The 15939-nt window shown below is 44.2% G+C and overlaps 1 protein-coding gene across 1 annotated transcript in view; it reads left to right on the top strand.

The window, feature by feature from the left end:
* Positions 1–15939, top strand: part of LOC146207418 (glutamate receptor ionotropic, kainate 2-like) — a 123426-nt gene that overhangs the window by 64919 nt on the left and 42568 nt on the right. Inside the window, exons 6-7 of the mRNA XM_084587224.1 lie at positions 11171–11329; positions 12404–12508. Coding sequence (XP_084443350.1) covers positions 11171–11329; positions 12404–12508 — 264 coding nt within the window. The remainder of the gene's footprint in view (positions 1–11170; positions 11330–12403; positions 12509–15939) is intronic.

The raw sequence follows: 15939 nt of genomic DNA, 5'->3' as shown, positions 1-15939 counted from the left end.
ACACACACACACACACACACACACACACACACACACACACACACACACACACACACACACACACACACACACACACACACACACACACACACACACACACACACACACACACACACACACACACACACACACACACACACACACACACACACACACACACACACACACACACACACACACACACACACACACACACACACACACACACACACACACACACACACACACACACACACACACACACACACACACACACACACACACACACACACACACACACACACACACACACACACACACACACACACACACACACACACACACACACACACACACACACACACACACACACACACACACACACACACACACACACACACGCACACACACACACGCACACACACACACACACACACACGCACACACGCACACACACACACACACACACACACACACACACACACACACGCACGCACGCACGCACGCACACGCACACAAGCAGAGGCCACGGAAACGCAAAATACCTGTGAATGAGTCGGTATAGTACTCGCTGCTAGGGTCGATAGTCTGGCATATGCTGTTAATTTTATACGAGACGAGTGAGATTCAAGACTTTGCTCTACTACATGCTGAAATACATCATAGCCTTGTGCCGAAATAGAAAGCTGTGCTCCTACCAGGGCTTTCGGCTTGATAGATTATCTTTCACTGTAGCGTTTATGTATACATAGTGTTTACACCGTAAATATTTGAACACTTGTAAAGCAGGGAATAGTGAGAGCATGGAATGAGCCTAATTGTCTGGGTCAGAATAGGGCGTAATTAGGCTGTGGTACTTCACCGCCTTGTACATCGCAAGTAACGTGATATGAATGACATTGTGTACGCAATGCGGTGAAAACTGGCAAAATAAGCGCCCTATGAAATATGTATCATCTCTACATGCAGTTATTGCTCATTAAAATCATGTGACATAATGCATCGCATCAAATCATTAAAACATATATGAATTCCGAGAACCTTCACAGGGGTGTATGTGGTTTGAGCTAGGCTTTCATTAATGTAACGCTCACCACAGCAGACGTTAGAAATAAATAAATTTATAAGGAGTTTAGACCTTGGTATCGATAAAAACTTAACGGAGATACCATTTGCACAGTCCAACGCAAGGAAACGCCAAACTTCGCGCAGTGTGAACAAGGCGACTAACATCATTCAGGAAGTCTAAACCGTTAGAGCACTATGTCGTTTAGAAGAATGTATTTATAAATACTAAATCTCAAAACGCGCAATCGATGCAGTAAGTATTTCGCATGACGTCATGCAATTGTGAAAGCAAACACCGAAATATATGCAGTGTTTCTCTGTAACGCGTGAAAAAAAAAAATACGCTGTTGTGAACGCAAGGACGAAGTGTTAGCACCGAGAGGAAGAAAGAATAGATTGAAGTCGTCTTTTTGTTTCATGGGAGCAAGAAAACTTTCAGTATATCCGAAAATGACCATTACGTAACCCCGGCGATTCTTGTAGCGATAACATTTCCTGTACCGTTGCAAAACCACCCGTCCTCACAAGAGAAGTGGCTGTCGCGGCACAATACAAAGTATTGTTGGCGCGAGAGGCTAGAAAATGGAGGCGAGAAAAGGGCGACAGCAATTCTTTGTACTTGTGGACGAACTGTGACGTAACAGTGGATTCTCCTTTTGTCGCCTTAGATTGGTTTCGGTTATTTTAGTGCGCGACAAAAATCGAGGCAACGCCCGCGTGACCTAGAAGCAGCAAAACATTCTATCTCTGCCGTAAGCTGACTCGAAACTTGAAACTCCTTTTATCTACACAATTTCGTATGCTTGGCATGCCTAGTAGATTTAGCAGCGCTGTTTGGAACTGATAAATGAAAACACAGTAATGTATTTCAAGTCGAGAGTCTTCCTTGCCTGATGAGTGACTTGAGCAGGAATTGTGCGCAAAAAGTAAAAGTCGGAAATGATACCAAAACTATCACGGGAGTTTGTAAAACAATTTAGACGTAATAATTCATTGTTAAGCGTTGTGTGCGGTATCGTATTATTCTTCTTCCCATGTGGCATATATCTGTTATAGTCAAGTTGGAGGTTACCATTCGATAGGTATCCGAACCGATGGCATGAATAACTCCAATCGTGACGCCTCCGACTGTCGTTCAGCGTTCCCAGTGACGTCACATGATTTCGCGTTTCACGTAGCACATAGCTGTCAGTTTAGTTGGAGGCTAGCTCATGACAGGGGTACCAATAGACGACATATATACCCACTTACAGTAAGACAATCGTGTTTTCGCGTTCACTGCACGTAAGCAGTTTTAAACGCTCTCCTTTAGTTTGTTTTGTTTAAGATCATAAATAAATAACGTATTCGAAGTAACAGAAATTAAGAAAGCTTAGATTGCGATTATTAAATACTTCTCCAGTTTTTCGTCAAACAAGCAAAACATCCTTACAAACTATATGGAACTGACTAGTTAAGGTGAGAACAGCCCGGTTGCTTTCTCCAGTTCTCAAATCACGATGCTCTTCTCGCTAGTGGAGGGCCGTAAAACGACAGGAAATATGGTGGTCGGTAGCCATACTTACTTGCCTATAAATATCTTTCGGCCGCCATGTTCGTCTTGCCCAATCGAAAGTCCTTACACAAAATTTATGACACAGTTCGCCTTGCTTGCAGCAATAAGGCCAGGGATTAGTTTAAAAGAAAATCTAAGGGACAGTGCAGCCATAAATCTCATGTAAGAAAGAACAGGCAGAAGTATAACACTTTCTCGGTCTGCAGAACCGACTCGAATGTTTGCACTGCGGCGCCGATGTTACAGGGAGCGCCCGCAACCGGTGCAATACATAATGAACTAGGTGGCAACAACTACCTTAGTCGCAATGAATGCACATCTCATGTTATATCTATGCACAGAGTCTTCTTCAATGAACGTGGTCATATAAACAGCGAAGCCGGAATGGAGTCAGTGAGTCCCCGGAAGGACCATTTTGTTTACGCCTCAATATGGCAACGAAAAACAAACAGCAAGGGGGTGGAAGGGGGGGGGGGGGGGAAGACGAAAGAGGCAGGGAAGCGACAAAGAAACAAAGACTGCCGAAAAGTCGCTGCGACCAGCAAAAAGGAAACGACTCATAAACGACGCGCGGTGTAGAGAGCGTAGTTCGGCCAGACCCTAAAGGAGGCGAAATCGGAGGGGAAACATAAAATAAAAATATATGGGCACGTGAGGCGATATATTAGCGCCAACATATTGCAGGATCGCGTTGTCAGCTGCCCGCCGTGTCGGTCCTCGTAAAATGCTCGTAAACCGGGATCTGGCTCTCTTTAGCCCCTAATTATTCAGATGCGCCTCCACCCCTCTCTCTTACCCCGCAAGAGCCTAGTTGATCCTGCTTCCCAGTTATTCTCACTCTCTCATCGTCTTATCCTCTTATACATTCTCTATATATACCAAGCTAGGTCTTCGACGATATCACTGACGCTGGTAAGAGTGGGTGATTACGTTGAGTGCGATGCCAAGTAAAAGGGTAAAGAAGCAAGGTATGACAGCGCGGCCTATTCTTGTATATCCAATTTCGTCAGACACGTGCCCAGATCCCGCGAGATTCGAGGGTGTGTGCGCGCAAATGATGTTCTGCGGGTCATAGCACGCGATGCAGAAGCAATGCAGAGTAAGTATGAAGGAAGGCGGTATTGCGGAAGAATTCCGGGCGTTCTTATTAGCTCACCTTTGGAATTTTCGCGTACCGATTATGAAAGGTGTAATCTTATCTTACGCCGGTGTAGGCGTGTTGTGTGGCACGCCTGAGATTAGTACCGCCGAAAACGATGAGCAGAACGGAGAAATGAATGACTTTGCCTTCCTAGACGGTGGGATGGAAATCTGTACTACACGCATATCTGCGTTTTGTGCTTGAGATTTAGTGAGGCAAATAGATATGCACTCACGCCATAAATCTGCCCATCCTGAAAATGCGTGTTGGCGTTGTCCTGGAGTGCGCATTCAAAATGTTCTTCTCACAGGTAGGCGGAAGAGAAAAATTATCAAGAGCACAATTGTGTGAGATACAGAGAATACATTGTAAGGAGGCAAGAAAAAGTCATGCAATCTGAAACTATATTCAAGGCTAACCAAATTATCTAAATATTACCACCCTAGGGCGCCGTGACACTAGGTGTGCGCTTACCGGTGGCTTCATAGTGATCTGTCTTCTACTAGCGTACTAACTTGTGTGAGCCCAAACAATTACTACTACTACTTGTTACTATGGTCCTCAGTTGATTAATAAATCTTCCTCTGCATCCCCCTCTGCCGCTCAATCAGCGGCTTACGGAGAAGCAACGTCTTCTTTCGATGATCTGATTATTCTTTCCTTTGCGTACTGCTTTACCCTTTGAAAGTGTAGCGACATTTAAGTTTTGCCAGAGTGTTTTCTACCTCCTAGGGCGGGAGCATTAGATCATTAAAGCCTTTATGCCATGACAACCTGTCAGTTGCATTGTTTGCGTTAGAGATCTACAGGTGCTGTGGGGCAGAAAATTAAGACTGATCATACGTGTATCCCCGAACGATATCTACATCCGCTGCGGCATGACGAAATCAACTTCGCTTGCCGCTGCTTTAGAGACTACTCGGCGATCGCCGTACCTTTTTTCCTGCTCGTAAAACGGTCAGTCTTTGACGCTGTGCATTGGACATCATCGTCTTCATAACTTTCATTCATGCCCGAGTGAGTACAGAGCCAGGAGCACACGATGTCTGATGCATACAAGTCCTCGCTCGAGCGGGTTGCCAGTTTTTCTGCGTTGAATTCCATATGCAAGAACAAGTGGGAACACCCCCCTCCCCCACCCCTCTTCCCCTAAAGAACGCAAAAAAGCAAACAATTCTACAAAGAAGCGTTATCTCACGCCCATGGAGGAACTGAGTCATAATGACCAGAAGTTTGAACCACCGCTCCAGGAACACAAAAAAAATTCAAATTGACACCGGTGTATATGCAATGCGCTCACGAAATCGACAGCCTCATCGGAACGCATCCCCCCCCCCCCCCCTCCACCCTCCATTAGTTGGATGATAGACTTTCATACTTGTTAGCTCGGTTTTTCCTGTCACACTTGAATTGCACGTCAAGTTTAATGGAAAGCAGTCGATCATCCGATACATCACCTTTATCGCTGGTCTGTCGATACAAATGGTGCTGCGGCCGGTCTTTAGGGAATGGCGGTGAACAGTAGCATTCCCTCCTCGGTGAAAAAACAGAAGCCATAAAACTGAAGTAAATTTAGTCCTATTAATTAAACTGAAGAGAAGACGGCAGGCTGGAGGGAGACAATGTAATGCAGACAATGCTTGCAAAAAAAGCTTCATTCACTACATTGTTAGGAATAGGCGTGCGCCTTCCCTCCCTATTACATAATCATAAAATGCAAGGCGTATTACATAAGCGATAGAAAATTTGCAATTCCCAATATTTTTCGCTTGCTGCTGCGAAAGCGCATAAAATCGTCAAAGAATTTTGTTAACCAAGCTTGTGGAGGTATAGAAGCAAAGTTAAAATATCAGCTTTAAGTTATCCCGAAGTGTCACGCGTTGCAAAAGACTTCATTCGAAGACTTTATAGAGAGTGTTAGGACACTAGGAGCTGATCGAATTATGTTTTTAAATTTTGCTACTGATATTTCTGTGCCAAAGAATGAGTTTTCCATAACTTACTACGCTTTCGCTTCATTATCAGGGCAGTTATCAACATTAAATTTACATTTTCTTTCACACTTTTTCAACATAGCAGTGATAAACAGTGAAGTACAGGAAACGCAACCTTTTATCCGCAGTTTTCTTTTCGTGCGCATCACAGAGTTAACCAGGATTGCACCACACGTGAAGCGTAAGCGAAAAAGATGTTTTTTTTTTTTTTTTTTTTCAGGCTCAAAAGGCACATGAAAGCCTAATCCACAGCAGCGTAGTACAGCCGAGTTCCCTCTATGATCATTGACTTGATATTTGGTGATAAATGTCACACGCTGCGCCCTTATAGCTCGAGTCGAGGACCTCTCCATGCGCGCCGCTCGTCGCCAAATTGCAGTCCTAGGAGCCCGCGTTTAGTCTGGATCTCGAATCGGGGACACTCGGGCCGGGCCCAGGGCCCAGCGGCCGGAGTAATGATCCGAGCCGAAATTAAGGACACTCGGCGTAGACGACGGACAGTGAGAGGCCGAGATTATACTCAGGCGCTCCCTCGGCGCCCATTGCGTAATTGCGTTCCGCGTCGGACTCGCCTTATGAACCGAATGACCTGCAGAAATGTAGACACGCACAATAATAAAAAGGAAACGAATTAGAAAGGTTATGAGGAGCGCCTGCGTCACTGGGTCACTTAGGTGCTGTATTAGGGCTGTTCGCTTGGCTCATCATAGCTATGTCAGAAAAATACATCTGTGCCGTGAATATTAGGCGACAGAAATGACCGCCTACCCATTGGATACAAAGAAATTTAAGGACTCTCAAAAATGGATGAAAGTGACATTTCATTTACGTTACGCGAGTGTTCACTCACGCATGCGTGCCGGTCAGTGATCTCTAACTCAATAATCTAAAAGAAGACGGGGACGCTATGAAGTCCTGTGGAGACCTTTGCTAGCACGCCTCGGTTTTGAAGTTTTCATTCGTTTTGCAGAGAATATGAGATAGTTTCTTGTTTTCGTACGCACGTGCACCCGTGGAAGATGCTAATATAACCCGTTTACACGGTACTTCTTTATATTTCCTTGATTACCGCCATGTTGTTATCGCCGAAGTGTGCGCCGTATTATTATGGGCACGACTGCACACCGTGGTTATATAGGCATCGTTGTTTTAAATATCACGTTTATATCGGTGTCTCTGCATCTATTGAGATTGAAATTTACAGTCATTGAAAGCAAGGATGGCATCTTGTTATGTGTGCAGAAAATAACGTACAAAGCGAAAGTTCTGAATGCACGGTTGCTGCGCAAGTAGTTAGGATTAATTTCTACAATGAGAACGAACCTGAAGCTGTAAAGACCGATTAATCATATGATTCTCTTTGCCCAGCTGCAGCGTAAACTATCCTCTTAAATTGAAAAAAAAAAAAAAAGTAAAATGCTGCAATTAATTTGAACGAACGAAGAAAAATGTGAGTGTTTCTGGGAAGCAGCTTAGTACCTTACGGCGTAGATGGTAAACAAGCTTTCCGAACTGTGATTAATTTTGACTGCGCTATATCTTACGAACGCAATGAACGGGTATAGATGAAAGTGATTTCTAGTTTGTAGTTATCTTGTAAGGTTTCTTTATATGTTTGTATTTACTGTTGATGCACGAGGGGATAAAAATCTTATTAACTCACTAATTGTCAGTATCAAATTACTGCATCATAAAATGTTAAACCTACGCTGACCTTGCAGGCTCAATATAGCTCAACCCACTTTATCATCCAAAATAGAGAGAGATGAAAAACTAACTACCGGAGCAAACACATAACAAGCAAACAGTTGGGCTCCGCTGCAACTCAGCGCAGCGGTTCCCGCCTGTGCATTGATTACCAGCTTTAACACACAGCGTCTAAACCCTCCGTCCCATGAGAGCCGCAGCGGTAGTGTGTGTCCACAACGATTTAAACATCCTTTTGACCGATAACAATCACGCTAAACGGAGTGTTTTCATTGGACAGACTGCGAACCACACCTGGGAGTGATTTCATTTCCCGTCTTGTGGAGCGAAACAGCCGCCATTCTCCATACGCTTATTCTTGTTGTCTTTAGAAAAACGACACCGTGATTTCGGCAGACACGACGCCCGAACACACGGCTAACATGACATATATGATACGAAATGTGAGGAAGGGGGCTAGCAGGAAAAAAGGGTGCCGCCAGATAATAACGGCTGTGTTTCGTCTCAATGGGTTATTGATTTCCGTAGTGCGAAAGGGGTCGACTAAACTTTCGAGGTTCGCGAGGCTGCTACGAAGCAAGCGTGGCTCAGTCAACCGCAGCTGTTGCAGGCGCTTGAAGGCAATGTCGCTGTGCCGGGGTTGTGTCACCGGGCCAATTTTTTAACCAGAATTCGATCGCATAAGAAGGCGATGGTGCCGAGCACTGCGGCGCTAGCGTCTAACCGCGCTACGCGAGGTTATATTAAAGATCTGCCACCCACGAATTTATTATTTCTTCTCTGAAAAGTACAACTTGCAAAATAGGTTTCGTACTAAGGGAGGAATAACTCGTTACCATCCGCCCAAACACAGCTCTACGGCTTCGACGGTAAACTATACGTCTTCTGCGGCAAAGTTGCAGTTGAAGGAAAATTCTACCTGCTCTGGGGTCAAACCCAACTATACCACCTTACAAGGGCAACATCTCGAACAATCGAGCTAATCGGGACGGCTGGCGTTTGGTACGGTGAAAGCGGATTGACCAATAACTCGAACTAGGAGTGTTGGTCCAATGTGAAAAAGAATCCCCAAAATTGCAGTAGACCTCTAATAAGGGAATAATTTTCTAATCATTCTGTTATTAAAGATCAGTACCACCTTGATGGATTCTCCTGAGTATTGGGTCATTGTACATTTAATATAGAGCATTTATTAATATTCATGGAACGTTAGCTATGTGTTGTGCATTTGCATTTCAGCGTCGTGATTATATATATATATATATATATATATATATGTATGTATGTATGTATGTATGTATGTATGTATGTATGTATGTATGTATGTATGTATGTGTGTGTGTGTGTGTGTGTGTGTGTGTGTGTGCGTGTGCGTGTGCGTGTGCGCGTGCGTGTGCGTGTGCGCGTGCGCGTGCGCGTGCGCGCGCGCGGCGAATGCGAAGCATGACAAGCCGCTGCCCCAACGCTTTCACCTGGGGCGCCATCTTGTGCTGTTACAATGAACTGTGTCACATCGAAATGTGAGCCTACGGTGATTGCTGCAAACAGCACAACATATGGCGCTGGGATAGCGGCTTCTCTAGCTTCGCCGGTGCCGCATACGATAATAACATCTGACTTGGCCTGATTGAATCAGGCAAGTATCCCAAATAAATTTATTATTACAAATACTGCATACCAGATGACATTTCTGTTCGAAATGTTAACTGTGAGTATTCAGCTGTTTAGCGAAGAGGAACATTCTACAGCGCGCATGTAGTTGTGTAACGTGCTGTATTTACGCACTGTGAACAAAACAAGTTGATCAGAACGGAGGGGATGAAACAGCCAACGACGGTGCAGGTCGGGTCACTTGTTAGAGTGATCCAAGGAGGGGATCAAAGGGGCTAAAGAAAAGTGACCCGCTTTATTGCACTGCCTGACATTTACGTACTACCTACACTGGGCTACCAGTCTAGCATTTTGCGGTGGCCGAGAGAGGTAAGTTGTGAACATGCGCAGTTACCATGGCAACCGCAGCAGGTGCGGCGTGAGCTTCGCCGTTGCCGCGGCCGCGCGCCCGCTCCATCCTCGGAGCCACCTCATGTGACGTCACGGGGACGAGCCATTGTGCGCATGCGCCGATACCACGGTAACCAGATAGATCCCACAGGTGCGCTGCGCGCTTCGTCGTCGCCTTGCCGCACGCCGCTCTATTACCCTACCGCGCATCGCGTGCGCAGCATTGCGTATAAAAGGCAGAGATGAAATAGGTGTGGAGATGATTGATTTGGTTGCCACGTGTACACCAACCTACGGCCCGGTTTAAGAGTTGTGTACGACTTTAGGTGATTCCAACAGGAAACAGGACTCTCTTACTCACTGTATGAAAGAAAAGTGTGACCTTAATTTAGGGTCGGACCGTCACGTCCAGACTCCACAATTGGGAACTACTAGAGGCCTTGTATACCGAAGAGGCTACCAAATCGACATACTATATAGACGAAATTGAGATCGATGCATGCGACTTCACAGATCATCTGGCAGTCTTCATCTCTGTCAAGCAAAATGAATGAAAGATGTGTATATCCAATGTCTCTTTTTGCTAAACGTACAGTGACCACAACAAACTTAGCCGGGGAAAAATACCAGTGCCCTCAAAATAAAACGGAGCACAGGAATGAACAAAATTTTGTTTCGTAGCGGACCCTGCAAGCAGATGCGCATGTGGATATCCTGGGTGCATGTGGGAGACACGGAGGTTCAGCTTGACACCCTTGGTGTTCGCCCCATCAGCAGCCCGGACGATGAAGAGCGCTTTTTACAAGGCCCGTGCTCCGTTTTATTTTGGGGCACTAGTACTTCTCCCTAAGTATATCCCAGCATAGCTGAGCTAAGCCACTGCCAATTTTTTCGTGGCATCGGACTCGCTGTTCTAAATAATTTCTCACCTATGTGTATAAAAAATTCAAATATTCCCTTCACCGAGTAATCATTTATGCACTTGATCAATCAGGTCCTCTTCAACTGTTTGGTTTTCGTTTTTTTTTTTAGCTATGAAATAATCCTAATTATTTATATAGTCATTTGGGGTCTCTCTTTTTCACTCACTTGCGTGCTCCGCCCGTCCTTCTTTTTGTCGTTCTATTCGCTGTTTGTTTAGTTTTATACTCGCTGTCGGCACACCTACGTGGCTTGTCTATGGTTTAGATCGTGTGGTGATTTTTATCCTGATAGGATAGGAATAGCGCCAACCGTCTAGGTATATGGTCAACGTGAAATGTGAAATGTGAAAAAGCGCATGAGCAATCTTTTATGAGCGAAAGCTGTTTTATATACGTTGATTTTATAGTGACAATTCGCTCTAGGAAATTGAAAACAAGCCCACGAATTGAAAGAAATGCTTTTACATCTCTTTTCTTAAATTAAAACTGCAACCGTAAGGTGACATCTGCGGCGATATTAACGTGGTCATTAGCGGCATAAACTGAGGTTCATGTAGCAGTGCCTAATTATACCGTAATTGCGGATATCCATGTGGTCACACTGTTGGCCTCATGATTGACAAGCGTTCCAAAGTTGGCGTAAAAACGAGAGTGAATATTCACGACTCGGTGCTCCTCAATGGAGTTTAGCCTATTTGTTTCTTTGCCTACGGTGCTCGTAAAACTGTCTCTAAGCTAAGAAATTATCAGGCGCCCCTTTTATAACACGTTATGTTCCATGCTATGTTTTCCTCGTTTCCAGACTGACGCTGCTATGCTGTACGACGCTGTGAAGCTCTTCGCCCTCAGCCTGATTGAATGGAATGGCGGAAAGGACGCCGTGTTTCCTGCGTTGGTGTGCAGAGAGGACACAGTCGCAGATGATAACAACACTGACGAACTCATCAGTGTTATGAAAAAAGTGAGCGCGCAGGTTCCGTCCGCTCAACTTTCATCTTATTTTTTGTATGTATTTTGCACCGTGGATCCTTCCATAAAGGAAACAAGAAAAAGACAGCAAAATAAATTAGGAGATTGAGAATGAAGGCTCAATTACCCCGATGAATTCAAGAATCACTGCATCGTGCCATAAGGCGCCAAATCCAGCAAAGAATTGCAGAGGTTGATATTTAGTTTAGGCTCATAGACGCGCTATATTCTTACAAACTCCGCAAAAATAACGTAGCGCTGCTTCAATAGGTATTATGTGTGCACTGCTACTATTTCAATAAAACTTGTTGCTGGGCTAGTTGGTGATATATTCTTAGAATAAAATGTAGCGAAAAAGGACGAGGACGGAGGAAGGGACACAAAGACGAACGCGTTCGGGTTTGTGTCCCTTCCTCCGTCCTCGTCCTTTTGTGCTACCGTTTTTTTTTTTTTCTAAGAATGCTACTATTTATTTGAAAACGACTATAGAATGTGTCAAACTCTGACATTTTACAGTAATTTACAATAACTAATATTTTGGGACACAAACTCTGACATTTTACAATAATTTACAATAACTAATATTTTGAGACACCTAAACCTCGTATTTCAAATGTAATGCGCTTGAAAAGCAAAAGAGAAAACTGAAGCTTTTAAGGCACACTGATTTAAAGTAACGCTCTCAAGGTCCTTATAATAGCGCTTCGTCGTAACCTTCAATATAGTAAGAAGGAGTGTTGAACGAGGTTATAGTGCTCAGCCCTTGTTCAGTACTCTTGCATACTGTGTAGCCACCTTCTTTCTCTCGTTCTGCCCAGGATTTTCAATATAGTAAGCAGTTTGTAATTTCTAGTTTAAAAGGTGGCACCACCACCTTTAGTATTCGCCCGATAGAAATTGTTTGCCACGCTTATGACTTTTTATAACCGAAGGCTGAAAATATTTTCTACCATAAGGTTATTTATGCACTTATACCGTCACACCAACAAAACAAGATATATATGAATAATAAAATCAGTTTCGCAGGAGATGAGAAGATGCCAAAGCAAATAAATTTCATTTCCAGGTAAAATTCGACGGCCTAACCGGAATGGTACGCTTGGATAACAAGGGCGTAAGGAGCGACTTCAAGCTTTACGTAACAGAACTTGGCCTGGACGGATTAGAAGAGGTATGTGCACTAGCAACTTTGCCAGTCCTTTAGAATAGCCAAATGCAGAACAGCATAACTTGCATGCCAGAATTTCCTAGCCAAACGGTATTTTTACCAGGAAATAATAATCGAAATCGCGTTTCATCATATTAGGCACATGTCGTCCGAATGTAGTTAAAGCATGTGTCACAGGAACTAGTAAACCGAATTATTTGCGTTAACTGCGGATGTTGAAACAGGGCACTACAGGCAACACGGAACTTCAGAGACGCTGTTCCATACCAACTGCATGGAATGAGTAAAGCATAGCGCGAGTGTTTTAGATCTCGTTTTCGCAAAGCGTTTTGCTTTCCCCATGCTATTTGTGAAAAGCGACCAAGCCTCGGTGCTTTTGCACGTGAAAGCAGACATTTTAGGTAACGAAATCTTAATTGTGCCTTGTGAAATGCGAAAGTTTCTCGGTCCCGCTGGTCATTTTGTTTATTTCGACGACGTCTGTGGGCAGTAGCAGTCTTTTCCTCATTTCAGAGATTTTATTTACTCATTCGCTTTGACAGAGTGAATTGTGACCACATTTTATGCGTCAAAATGTAAAAATTTATTCCTGCTTGGGTAAGTCGGTTATCTTTCAACAAAAGTGCTGTCACATCATCTCAATAATAGAACCGTCAATGCAGCTGCACAAGTAAGGGAGCGAAGGCATTTATTGACATACAAGTCAATACCTTATAGTTGCTCCTTTCCAATAAGACATCTGTAACGTATGGAACATATCTGTAATAAAAAAAATTTCGCACTACACGCTTGCTATTGATAGTCAATCCAACACTTCCGAATTGCTGCTTAACGATAAGATAGCTCTAATTTAGGTAAGATAGCTGTAATAGAGTAAGTTTTTCACACTACGCGCTTGCTTACGCGAAGCATAGCTGGCAACATTAGCGAGGTCCCCGCGTTTGCTCAGGCAGGGTTATTTTGATCGTCTTGCTGCGACAAACGTGGTGGCCTTATTGCTCCTTTATGTAGCATCAGTTACTGTCACAATGCATTTTAGTACGCTCCAAATACTGCACTAGTTTTGATAGCGGTAACATTTATAATCATAACTCATTCTTCAGGTTATGTTAGCGCATTGGTTTACGCTGTGTAGACACACGCGGCAGCTGCGCCACAGATCCCGACCTAATTTCATTTCTTCCAACGCTAATCCCACAATGAACTCCGACAGAACGAGTTAACTATCGCACGCAGCGTGTGTCTCCAGCCCTTTGTGTGCCGACGAGGTCTTTTTTGTCCTCTGTTAGCTAAGCATTCACAACGTAGGTCGTGAACAAATCATCTCCTTTGTTCGCTATAGTTCGATTGGTTTGGTGCCAGCTTACTCCCGCGTACAAACGAGTGGGGTCTAGTTGATTTCGAAACTTGGCATAACTCTGTGCCGAAAGCGATTTGTGTTTAATATAACATTGCATTAGGACGAAACCCATCAAAGAGACATATAGTCATAAGAGAGATACGAGAAATTCATTCGTCATATATAGATTAATGCCAGAAACGCAACAACACAGAGTGCTTTTGATTAGTGGAAATGCATTTGTTTGACAGCCATACTCTGTTAGAAATTTCAAGGACAGTTAACTTTCTTTCAGTTGATTTTCAGTGACTGCGCTTCGTGAAGTGCTTAAACACTTTGAAAATATATAATTTGCAGCCACATCGGTATACGAAGAACCCCGTCATTGTTGCACTTGCTTCTAAATTGTTTGCAGGTTTCCCATATAACCAGCACAGATTAACAAGGATAACTTATTCCTATGTACGTGCAGTGATATCTGTATAATGGTTGGAGGAACAGTTTGAACAAAGTTATCAGTACGAAATAAACCTTTAGAATCGAAAAGTTTGCTAGATGTAACACATTTGGAAGTATCAGCCCAGAGGCACGGTGATGAAGGGACGCATAAATGGCTGAAAACATACAATCCTAAAAAGCGTGTTGTGTCCTCTTGACACTGAAGCGGCAACCAAACTTAGTAGCCAAAGGAAGAATGCATCAAGCACTGCAATAAAATGAAGCTGTGCTTCAGTGATACAAATATTTTAATCCCCCTCTATCGTCTTGAATTAGGAGGTCCGACCTCCCGACGTACAAATTGCCATGTTTTGCCATTCTGGAGAAACATAGAATCGCCTTCATAGACGAATTACGGCTATTTCAGTTTCATTCCTTTCCAAACTTGCTCGCTCGTTAATTGACTGACTGTTCACTCATTAATTACCCATTCATTACTATTTACTCAGTTATCACTAGCCATTCACCGACAAAATCACAGGCTCATTCACTCGTGCTCGCTCACAATACTCAATCGATCCCTAATAACTCACTCACTCACTCACTCACTCACTCACTCACTCACTCACTCACTCACTCACTCACTCACTCACTCACTCGCTCACTCGCTCACTCACTCACTCACTCACTCACTCACTGCTCAGTCAATAACTCAAAAGCTACTGACTCATTGTTCACTCACTCACTAGCTTGCTCCCTCACACTCACTCACTGAATTATTGAATACACTGACGCGAACTCCGTCATCAGCAATGTTGAGGCAGCATCCGCAAGACGCCTCACACATCGTCGTGATGGTAACTCGGTGGTTGGTGCGCTCGAATGCTGAACAGAAGGACGCGCGTTCAATACCGGCCGCCGCGACCCCTTTTCGGTGAATGCAAAAACCTAGGCGCCGGTTTAATGTGTGATCTCAATGCACGTTGAAGAATGCCAGGTGGACGAAATTTCCGAAGTCCTTCACTGCGACGTACCTTGTAGCCAGAACCACGTTTGTAAGTTAAACCCCATTCAAGGAATTTGTCACTCACTCACTCACTCACTCACTCACTCACTCACTCACTCACTCACTCACTCACTCACTCACTCACTCACTCACTCACTCACTCGCTCGCTCACTCACTCACTCACTGCTCAGTCAATAACTCAAAAGCTGCTGACTCATTGTTCACTCACTCACTAGCTTGCTCCCTCACACTCACTCATTGAATTATTGAATACACTGACGCGAACTCCGTCATCAGCAATGTTGAGGCAGCATCCGCAAGACGCCTCACACATCGTCGTGATGGTAACTCGGTGGTTGGTGCGCTCGAATGCTGAACAGAAGGACGCGCGTTCAATACCGGCCGCAGCGACCCCTTTTCGGTGAATGCAAAAACCTAGGCGCCGGTTTAATGTGTGATCTCAATGCACGTTGAAGAATGCCAGGTGGACGAAATTTCCGAAGTCCTTCACTGCGACGTACCTTGTAGCCAGAACCACGTTTGTAAGTTAAACCCCATTCAAGGAATTTGTCACTCACTCACTCACTCACTCACTCACTCACTCACTCACTCACTCACTCACTCACTCTCTCACTCACTCACTCGCTCAC

Source organism: Amblyomma maculatum, chromosome 1 (genome assembly GCF_055883805.1).
Source record: "Amblyomma maculatum isolate TAMU_Amacu chromosome 1, ASM5588380v1, whole genome shotgun sequence".
NCBI lineage: Eukaryota > Metazoa > Arthropoda > Arachnida > Ixodida > Ixodidae > Amblyomma > Amblyomma maculatum.
Note: the sequence above shows the minus strand (reverse complement) of the source record. Positions and strands in the feature narration are given on the sequence as shown.